At 32.5% G+C, this 11502-nt stretch overlaps 1 protein-coding gene and 2 long non-coding RNA genes across 3 annotated transcripts; all 3 read left to right on the top strand.

Moving 5' to 3' along the window:
- Positions 1–5463: 5463 nt before the first annotated feature.
- LOC133791441 (uncharacterized protein At2g29880-like) lies at positions 5464–6196 on the top strand. Its single transcript, XM_062229371.1, has 2 exons — positions 5464–5826; positions 5909–6196. The coding sequence occupies exons 1-2, from the start codon at positions 5464–5466 to the stop codon at positions 6194–6196; spliced, it is 651 nt and encodes a 216-aa protein (XP_062085355.1).
- Positions 6197–7584: 1388 nt separating this feature from the next.
- Positions 7585–8212, top strand: LOC133789487 (uncharacterized). Its single transcript, XR_009873571.1, has 4 exons — positions 7585–7629; positions 7747–7812; positions 7990–8028; positions 8127–8212. It is a non-coding gene; the product is annotated as an uncharacterized LOC133789487 (long non-coding RNA).
- A 1856-nt stretch (positions 8213–10068) lies between these two features.
- Positions 10069–11279, top strand: LOC133789486 (uncharacterized). The gene is made up of 3 exons (XR_009873570.1): positions 10069–10213; positions 10614–10976; positions 11180–11279. It is a non-coding gene; the product is annotated as an uncharacterized LOC133789486 (long non-coding RNA).
- Positions 11280–11502: the final 223 nt, after the last annotated feature.

The following is an 11502-nucleotide window of genomic DNA, read 5'->3' as shown; positions in this document are numbered from 1 at the left end:
ATGCCCAGTGATCATTTTCCTGAACCACCACCGTGGGGGGGTGGCGCCGCCGTTAACGTTGGAGCTCCGGCGAGAGCTTTGGCTATCAATTAATTTATTAAAAATTAAAAATAAGACTTTTTAGGACTCGCATTCCGAGTCCTAAAAGAGGACTCGCGCCTCACATGTCCTAAAAACTTATTGCGAGTCCTAAAAAACATATTTTGTAGTAGTGCAAATGGTCATCACTAACATCGTCAGTGTTCTAACTGACGCAAATATCCTTTCATTTGTGGTAGTGCCAAACTGCCACAAATGCTAATTCTCGGTCAAAGGCGTCAGTTTACTACATTGACTGACTCGTTTGATTGACACAAAAGGGGTATAATACCCTTCTATTATACTTTTTTCTTCTCAATGTATCTCAAAAAGACAACTATTCGCACACCCCTAATCTATTGTGTTCCACATCACAATCCAGCCCAATTACTTTGAGCTCTTGCTTACTCCCATGTTGGTTAATTAAATCTTCACAAAACTAATGCTGAATTTCATGGATGTATCCATGTTCGTTGTTTGCTTATATATATACGCGTGATTATATCAAATATTTTGTTGGTGTTGCTTGTTTTCTATTTTAGTCTGCAATTTACTATGATTAATAAAGTTTGTATTTGTTTGTTAAGGATATATATATATATATATATGAATTGTGTATGTCATATTATAACTAAATTAAAATGCTTTCTAAGTGTTTGTTATAATGTCAAAAATTAAAATGTTACTCTCATAAACATTATGATTTTGGAATGTAAACCATTTATCAAAAATCTCATCTATGTGGCTATTAAATTACTCTTTATTTAAGATTTGGCTATTAAATTACTCTTTATTTATGTGCCTATTAAATTACTCTTTAAATTACTAGGTTTAAAATCTAAACCACGTCTTTTTAAAATGTAACCACAATATAATGTAGACCGTGTCTCTTTAAAATGTAAACCATTAGGCTAAAAATGTAAATCACAACGCTTTAAAATGTAAACTGCTAGGCTTAAAATGTAAATCACGACCCTTTAAAATGCAAACATCAACGATTAAAATCTAAACCATGACTTTTTAAAATGTAAACCACAAGGCTTAAAATGTAAACCACTAGGCTTAAAGTCTAAACCACGACATTTATCAAAATGTAAACCTCAAGACTTAAAATCTAAACCACAATTATTTAAAATGTAAACAAAGTTTAAAATGTAAACCACTAAGCTTAAAATCTAAACATTGATCATTTAAAATATAAACCACAAGGTTTAAAATCTAAACCACGTCTCTTTACAACAAGGTTTAAAATCTAAAGTACAAGACTTAAAATGTATACCACGTCTCAAAAGCTTTTCTTTACCATGTTTTCTCTCATAGAAATCACACCTCTATTACTCCTCAACCTTCACATGCTTAATTAGTTGGCTACATAACTAAATATGTTTATCCTTATATAAGTTGCACGATGATCATCATACATGAAATGTACCTACTTAATTACTCTTCTTTTTTCTAGTACTTTATTTTATCTATAGTACAAACTTTGTATAATATATTTAGAACACAGTGTGATATATAAGCCATATTTGGGGACCCTAAGTTGTGGAGAATGAGAATCACTAGGAATGTATGGACTTTGGACCATCATAACATTGGAGAAAGAAAAAAAAACAAACCCATTATCACTAACCAAAGTTTTGACATATGCATATAAAACATTGTATTACAATAAAGAATGGCGTAGCATCTTTAGTTTTTATGGGAGAAGGTATTTTTTTTAGACATTTCAACAAATAACACTTAAAAGGCATTTTGATTTAGTTACAATATGAAAGATACAATTCACACAACAACCATAGTAGTTGATTTCTTTTTACACATATATTCACACACAAATATATATATATATATGTATGCACCTAACAAATTTATAAATATCAAAAACAGATTGGGAGAGGGAGGTAGAGAGAAATTCAGTAGAGATGAAGAACTCCCCAAGCAAATGATATTTTGAGGGTGGCAATGACGGAGGTGCGATGACAAAGGTGCAGTGGCGGAGGTGTGGTGGTGCAGTGGAGTTGGCGGTGGGAAGAATAAATACAAGGGAATATATATAGTAGAGAGATCGTAACTTGGTGATAGTTTGAAGGAATTGAGATAAGTGTATTAAAGTAAGGGTAGATTGGGAAATGTCATCATAAAAATGGGTATAAATGAAATAAATATGATTTGTAGTTATTTTTGGTTAAATATTAAAAATGGCTAGTTATCAACTTATCCCAAACTGTATAAATTATACTTTTTGTAAAAACAAAATTAGTTTAAATATGTGAATAATGTAGTTGTTAATAAACTTGAATGAGTGTCTAGATTCCGGTTATGATATTTTTAAAAAAAATAAATAATGGAATGGGAAGCTGAATGGTTTAGTTTAAGTAGAAATTAGATCCAGTAGCCACTTTTAGATAAATTCTTTCTTTTTTTATCTATAATTTTTAAGTTTTAGTAAAATACCCTCTTTTTCAATCAATATACCCATTATACCCTTATAATTGGTGGATACTGTTTTTAGAAGACTATCATGTGGTCAATGGTATTTTTGGAATTGTCTATAATAAAAATGGGTAGAACTAAACTAAAAATATTTATGAGGTAATTTTAGTTAAGAACTCATTAAACTGGCTAATTTTCAACTTATCTCATAGTTTAATTACAATGGTTTAATGGAATGGGACTTGGCATGGAAAGACTTTTCCAAAATTGGGCCTATTCTTTTGTTTGGTTTGTTATTTAAAATCTGAAAAGTGATTCATTTAGGAATTATAATTACATGTATACGGTATACTCACCTTTCTTAAATGAAATGGGTTGAAAGGCAATTCCTTTCCCATATAATGACATTTTGCCCTCTTTACCCTTTCTGTCCCAGCCGTCTGGTTTTCTTTCTTCCAAAATGTATCTTTTTCTTCTCTTCTACTACCTGTGCACAAATCAAATTTCCTTCATCTTCTTTTGGCATATGTGTAAATCTTGCTACTTTTTTTTTTTTACAAAAAGGTGTGATTTTCAATTGTTTCAGATTATAAAAGGCTCACTGCCCTGTTTTCGGTTCATCTCCAGGTTGAATAAGGTATTTTTTTGGTATTTTTTTCTTACTTGTGCTCATATCTCTTTACAGAAGAATATTTTTTGGAGTAAATTTGTTACAAATAGAAATATATTGGTGCTCATAGCAGTAGTTTATGTTGCTTGACTGCTTTTTTTTATCTGTTGTTCATCTATTTTTTGTCATTTACTTTGCTACTATTTTTATTTAAGTGAATCTACTTTAGTATTTATAAGGATATATATATTAAAGGAACCACTTCATTACACAAAGGAACTCTCCAATCCAACGATGAGCATAAATTTTAATAAAAAAATTTAGCTTCTCTAACTTATAAAGCTCTTCTTTTACTATTTTTCCTGTATGTCATATATATATATATATAATGATTTAGGAGATAAAAAAGAGTAGTACTACTATATATATATATATATGTGTGTGTGTTTTCCTTGCACCTCTGGCTTATTTTTAGTTGAAATAGAGTTTCTGTTTTTCTTTTTTTGTAAAGAAGATGGGTTGGTCTTTTAGTTTTAGTTGAATTATATGCTTATATCTTCACTAGTTTTAGCCTTATTGCAGTAATAAGTCTCAAATAGAAATATATATATATATATATGTTGTCATTTAACTATTATGATATAATTTTACAATAATAATTTGGTGATGATGAAACTATTAAGCTTATGAAATTTTACTTTGACATTATGCTTGTAGGAAATTTATTTCAAAATGGCTTGTCTAAATATAACGAAACGTCAAAATGTGAGAAAGAATGAATTGACTGCTGCCTTTATGCATTAGTTGAACATTATGAATGTAGCACAATGGTTTTTTAAGTTAACAACAAATATCTTAAGGGGAATGGTTGAATCAAATAATTTACAAGAAAATATATATGTATTGAATGTCTTTATAAATAGGCAAATTGTCCATCACTTGGTGTATGAAAGTGATGTTACTTCCCTAGATCAAATTAGAATGACTAGGAATGTGTTTACTTGTTTATGCACAATGCTTGAGAATGTAGGAGGATTACAACCATCCAAATATTTGGCAGTGGATGAACAAGTTGCAATGTTCTTACACATAAGAGCTCATCATTGCAAAAATAGAGTTATTAAATTTAGATTCATGAGATCTGGAGAGACAGTTAGTAGATATTTTCACAATGTTTTGCATGCTGTCATACATCTACACAAAGAGTTATTAGTAAAGCCTGAGCCAGTTCCTGAGAATTCTACTGATGAGAGATGGAAATGGTTTAAGGTAATATATATGAAACTTTGAGTTGCAAATAAACAAATCATGACATATAGTAGGTATCTAATCAATTATTTTGTTTTTTTTTTCTTATGGTAGAACTGTTTAGGGGCATTAGATGGAACCTATATTAGGGTGAGAGTTCCAGTAGCAGATAGACCTAAATATTGTAATCGAAAGGGTGAGATTGCTCATATGATGTACTAATGTTCTGGGAGTTTGTTCTCGAGACATGCAATTTATATATGTTTTACCTGGGTGGGAAGGCTCAGCAGCTGATGGTAGAGTACTTCATGATGCTTTACTTAGAAATAATGGTTTGCATGTTCCAAATGGTATGTTTAATTAATTGTTCATATGATGTAGTATAAGCATTATTCACCACAAATTCAATTAGAAGTAATTTTTATATTATTTCATAATTATATAGGTAATTATTATCTTGTGGATGTTGGTTATGCAAATTGCAAGGGGTTTCTTGCTCCTTTTCGTGGACAATGTTACCATCTAAGTCAATGGAAGGAGGGTCGTCAACCGAATAATCCAAAAGAATTTTTTAATATGAAGCATTCCGCGGCAAGAAATGTGATTGAAAGATGCTTTGGTGTCTTGAAAAATTGTTGGGCAATCCGTAGAAGTCCTTCATTTTATCCCATAAAGATTCAAACTCGAATCATTATGGCGTGTTGTTTGTTACATAATTTTATTAGAAAAGAAATGCCCAATGACCCTTTCGATATATTATCACAAGATTCACGACCAAATGATCAAGTTACTCTTGATGATAATAACGATGGAATTACTAGAATTGAACCTTCTGATGAATGGAGTGCTTGGAGAATGAACTTAGCAGAAGAAATGTATAATGAGTGGAGGCAACGTAGGCATGCAAATTAGGATGTACTATGACATTGTGTGTTTGGTTATTTATTTATTTTATATAAAATTGTAATCGTGCATTATGGCAATTGGATAATATGTTGGTAAACTCGTTCTTGTTTTAAAAAACAATACTTGTGATTGTGTTTATAATATTATTCCAATGTTATTATTGTATAGATTGTTGTTATTATTAGATGGATTCTTCAAGGGAGACTTCAAGAGGTAGAGGTCCAGGACAAAACAAGAGATTTTGGACTGACGATGAAGACACCAAATTGATTGAATCACTTTTAGAAATGCACAATGAAGGAACATTCAAAACTGAAGGGAATTTCAAACCAGGACACTTGAGAGCTCTTGAAAAGGCATTAGCAACTAAATTATATGGACGTGACATACAAGCCAAAACACATATTGAGTCACGCATGAAAACTTTAAAGACACATTTTCAAGTTGTTCATGAGATGTTAACTGGACCAAATTGTAGTGGGCTTGGTTGGGATCCAGACAAGAAGATGGTGACAGTAGAAAAACCAGTATGGGATGCATATTTACAGGTAATTAAATACATTCATTAAAATAATTATACGTTTAACCCTTAATAAGACATTAATATGTTCAACATATTTTCTTGTACAGAGCCATAAAGAGGCAGCACCATTCAAGAATAAGATGTTTCCTTATTATGAAGATTTGTGCACAATTTTTGGGAGAGACCGTGCTACTGGAAAACATGCTGAGACTCTAGCTAATGTAGAAGAAAATGAGAAAGAAGATAATGCTAATGTGGATGAGGATAACTTCAACTTTTTTGATACTATGGGCAATACATATGCTGAAAATGGAGAGTCTATGTCATTTTCACAAGCACAAAATGGACCAAGAGCACCCCCAACCCAATCAGATGGCTCATCAAAGAGAAAATGAAAGAGTGCAAGTTATGGAGATATTGCTGAGGCAATTAAGGATGCTTCACAATTCATTGGAGAAAAAATAGAAATGTCATATGTTCGACTAAGTCGTGCAATTGGTGAGGAAATGAACGACAAACATATGCGGCTCAATGAAGAGATAACGAGAACCACATTGCTTCCTATGGTGGACCGTCATAGAGCTGCACGTATGATCTTAAGTGATAATGCTCTTGTTTCATTCTTCTTCAGTCTTGCTGATGAAGAGAAAGATCATTGGGTTAGAGCTTTGTTGGTTGGAGCTATCTAATCTATGTCTGCTTATAATTTTTGGAAATTTTTTGAAGGTCATACTGATTGGAGTTATCTAATTAGTATCTACTGATAACTTTTTGAGACCTTTTGTAGGGCATTACCACTCACTACAAGAAATCTGATCTTTACCTACCAATATATATTGGTAGGGAAAATAGGGTTTTGCCTACCAATATTTATTGGTAGATAATATTAGTAGGTAAATGCTAGTCCATTATATTATATTTCGGAACATAGCTTTACCTACCAATAATATCAGTAGGTAATGATTTTTACCTACGTATATTATGGAGGGAAATTTTTTAACCATTCCCACTCAATTTTCCCCTCATTTTTTATTTTCATTATATTATTTTAATATTATAAATGCTTATTTTGAAGCTTATGTGGAGTAAATAATATGATGTGTACACAATGTATAACATGTGGCATGCCACGTGTGTACATAGTTGGAAAAAATATAAATAATATATATTTGAGTATTTATTTCAGCCACACAAGATTATTTTAATTTAAATAAAAAAGAAATTGTGTATTAGGTATCAGATTTTTTGTAATTAAATAAATAAGAAAATTTGTAAATAAAAAAAAATCTGAAACATAAAGCTTCTTTTTTCCTCTTTTCCTCTATCTTCCCCGAAGCCCTCTTTCTCTCTCTCTGACTACTGTGTTGCCTCTGCCAGGCCCGAACGGCCATCGTCCCATCGCCGGAGTCGTACACGCGCCAGCCCAATCGAACCGTTGGCCCTCGAAACATCGACCCCCACGAGCTCACCACCATATGCGCTGCCCAGGGCTGTCAACCAATGGTCCGAAGCCGTCCGCCTCTTGCACTTCCTGGCGAGATTCCGACTAGCCCGAGCCTCTAGTTTGAAGAAGGGCATTGGGAAAGAGGTGTGGGTCTGGGCTTGTGGTCTTCCTCGTCTCAGATGCGGGCTCAATGGCGGGGATGGGGATCTACGTACGTTGTGGGGGCTTTGGGGAATAGCTGGGTTTGATCTCTCTCTCCCACTTACACTCACGGTAACTCACCTCTCTCCCATGGTATCTCTCTGTGTTGTTATATGTAAATATGATATATATTTAAATAGGAATTTGGCAGGAGAAATTTCTCAAGAATATGCTAAGCGACAGGTTCAAAATCTATCCTGTCAATGTACTCAATGTTTGTTGATAAATTACTAAAGAAATAGATGCATTCCTGCATGTTTTAAGAAGTTCCTCAAATGTTCTTCTCACTTGCTATTGCAGACTAATGAGGAAGCTATTGACGATCTAATGGAACTTGTACAACAAATTGTTGCTTTTCACATGAAAGTAAGTCCAATGATGAATTATGTATTTCATCTTTTCCATCTTTCATAGATTGGAAAACCAGTCTTTTGGTGGGTTAATACAAATTATTGGTAGAATTTATTGTATTAACTTATATATAATTGCACAAGGAAAGCTAATATATTATATATATTTTTATCAATTTGTTCTGGTTTGCAGCACAATGCTGAACCTGAAGCTATTGACTTCTTACTAGAGGTAAGATGACCTATTACTCTGTTAACATTTTATTATTAAATATTGTTGTTTCTTTTTTGGGTTGGTTATGAGAACTTGTGCCAAATGAAAACTTTTAGGTTGAAGACCTTGATCTGTTAATCGAACATGTTGACAAGACAAATTTTAAAAGAACTTGTCTCTACCTCACCAGTTTAGCACGGTATGATGAAATGTGAATATTTGAGATATTCTAATTAGATTGTTTCGTGAAAAAGAAATCAAAAGTTTCTGCTTATTGCCTGCAGCATTGCAAAATTTCTCTTTATTACCTTCTTGTATTAACTCGGTTTCTCCATTTTTAATGCTATACTGCAAATACGTACCTGGCCCAGATGACATGTTGGTTTTGGATATTGCATACACTATATACCAAAAGTATCAAGAATATACAAACGCACTTCAAGTTGCTCTTTTCCTTGATAATTTGCAGGTTTGCACTTCAATTACGTTTATTTAATTTCTCTTTAAAAAATTTGCTGCTTGTTTCAGATGAAACTATGTATAAGTGAGTTAAAGTATTTTGTATTTAGTGGGATGTTCACATCTTTGCAAATTGTAATGAATAATGTTGACATTATTTAGTTATAATTTTGTGAATGTTGTGCTGCATTATGTAAGGCAGCTATTTGAGACTTGTCCTGATCTTCAGCGAAAAAAGCAATTCTGTTACATCCTTGCTCGGCAGGTAAGTGTTTTTGTTCTTCATTTTCTTTCTTAATGACCAAAAAATGTTTGTACTGTCCTTTGGAAATAAAAAAATGGCTGGATTTTATTATTTGTGCTTGATGTTGTTAGTGGCACTGGGATGGAGACGTTAAGGCCATAGAAAATGGTGTTTCTTTAAATATGGATGGAGTTTGCTAATATTATTTATGTGCTGTGAAGGGTGTCCCTTTTGTGCTTGATGAGGAGATGGTTCCAGAGGATGAGGAACGAGAGGCACTGCAGGATATCATCAACAATGCTAAGTTAAATGAAGGTTATCTAAATCTTGCTCGAGATATAGAGGTCATGGAAGCGAAAACCCCTGAGCATATTTACAAGGTTATAAGTTTAAACTTTTTGAGTCTATTTAGTGTGAAATATTGATCTCTTTTTGATTTATATCATATATAGTCTATTAAGATTTCATATTCTATAGATTTAACTTATAAAATGAAAAGAATATTCTGCTGTGGAGTTATTTCACGGTGTCTAAGACATGTTTATTGGGCTCTTTTTTGTGGAACAATTATATTTTTTTGGGTTAATTGTTTCCCTTGTCAATGTATTAGTGTGTTGCATACTATAATCTAGTATATAGAAAACTTAAAGCCGGTTGTTGAATACAACATATTCAATGCCCGAAAAAGTTGTTTAGCATTTGTTGCAGTTTCCTTTTCCTATCTTGAAAATGGAACTCCTTTTGCTTGATTTAATCTTCTGTGTCATTGTCAAATTTTACATGATCTGTCCTGAAAATGGAACAGTTTCCTATCCTGAAAAGGGAACACGTTTTTTGCTTGATTTGATCTTCTTTCATTGTAAATTTGTACATAAGCAATAAAAAGCTGAAGCCTTTTAAGTAAAGTGTGGATATTCCTTTGTGTGGGAGCTCTTGCTATTACAGGGTCTCTACATCATATCGACAAAGACCTTCTCGGGTGGTGGTTGTGTGAGCGGCAAGTCAAATCTGGAGGTCTTAATGGGCGCCCAGAGACAGTTCCAGATGTATGTAGAATTCTTATTTAAAAATAAATTGCTTTGTTTATTTTTTATAAGATACATTTAGAGCCCTGCATCTTGGACCTCCACTTAGTCATTGAATCATTTGAGCTAGTCTCAAGTGGCAAAAGAAACAAATATTTGTTAAAGCCTATTGAATTAGTTTTCTTAACTAGGTCTGCTATTCATGGTGGGTCCTTTCTAGCCTGATCATGATTGACAGAGTACATTGGATTAACAAGGAAAAACTTGTGAAGTTCATCTTAGGCTGCCAGGTAATCTTATAACTATGCAAAGTACTCTTATCTTTCAGATCATCATGTTGGGAACAGGGACATTTTCACTCTTACCTCTGAGGATTTTGGTTAATTTTTGTAATCTCAAGATATAGAAAATGGAGGAATTTCAGATAGACCAGATGATGCAGTTGATGTCTACCACACATACTTTGGTGTAGCTGGTAAAATTACTTGAGTTCTTTCATTTTCTTTTGAATTTGCATGCCGCCCTCTCTCTATGAAAGTTAACAGTCTAGGATGCATTGCATTTTGAAAGCATCTGTAATGCCAAAATTTCGGATTTAACTATTTGTCCTCTATTATAAGTTATGTTCATAAAATTGGTACTATTTCATAGTTTAGGAAGGGTAAGATAATAGAGAGAGACACGTGGGGATAGTTGAGTAATCACTTCTATGGGTTTGCATTTTTTTTTTTTTTTTGTCTATGAAATTTTGAACGTAGGAATTTAGGAAACAGTGTAGTTATCTCTTTGGCTTGTGCCCTGAATTTCATTAGGTGCTAATTAAATGGTCTTTATGTTGCATTTTATTTTTATGACATGAAATATGGTTGATGCAGGACTTTCACTTCTTGAATATCCAGGATTGAAAGCCATAGATCCAGGCTATGCTTTGCCGGTTGATGTTGTAAATAGAATTTTCTTGGGAAAATAATGATCCTGAAGAACAACTTATGATTCTAATTATAACTGAACTCATTGTTTTCTCTTTTATAGGAAATAAAGAAAATAATATATCTTTATGTTGAAGTAGAAATATATTGTTAAAGGGATAATGCTTTGGACATTGTTTTGAATCAAATGCAGTCTTGTGATCGTGGTCATTTGAATATGCCAGCTGATGAAAGAGAAAAGAGACACCAGCATAATTTCATGCATGTAACAACTCATACATCTCAAGAATGGGCTGCAACCTTTGTTAGGTATGCTCATATATAGCATTAGCATTAGCATGTATGATTTATAGATAATGAAACCTTCTCAATGTGGAGATTGACATGTATTCTAGGATTTCAAATTTCACTTATGTTCTAAGAAGGAAAAATATTTATCTGTTCATACCAACTAGTGTTTCTTTTTCAGGCTTTATTCTAATCTAGTGTCATTTTTTATTTTTCCATTTCAGTGAACTTAATGATACTATTGTGGAAGCTCAACTGAGGACTAGGCAAGTTCCACCTCTACTTCCTATGAAAGAAGCCGTTGATCACTATTTGGAATCCAATAATAAATGATTCTTAGTTTATTTACATTAATTTACTAAGGAATGGAATGAACTTTATGAAGTTTTTTTTATTTTGGTAGGGGTAACCTTAAAATGATAACTTTAAGACTTATTTTAGTATTGAACATTATAAAGAATTTTAGCATTAAACATTTTATTATTGAATGGTTTTTTTCTAGTTTATTTCTAATATATAACATTTATAAATAACTGTTATTATCTTT

The sequence above is a fragment of the Humulus lupulus genome, chromosome 7 (genome assembly GCF_963169125.1).
Source record: "Humulus lupulus chromosome 7, drHumLupu1.1, whole genome shotgun sequence".
In the NCBI taxonomy this organism is placed as follows: domain Eukaryota; kingdom Viridiplantae; phylum Streptophyta; class Magnoliopsida; order Rosales; family Cannabaceae; genus Humulus; species Humulus lupulus.
The sequence above is the reverse complement of the archived record's forward strand: the minus strand, read 5'-3'. Positions and strand labels throughout refer to the sequence as shown.

Excerpts from the sequence above, each read along its gene's own strand:
- LOC133791441 (XM_062229371.1), top strand. The coding sequence starts at position 5,464 with ATGGATTCTTCAAGGGAGACTTCAAGAGGTAGAGGTCCAGGACAAAAC. Across the intron at positions 5,827-5,908 it reads TATGGGATGCATATTTACAG|AGCCATAAAGAGGCAGCACC; the intron begins GTAATTAAATAC and ends TTTCTTGTACAG.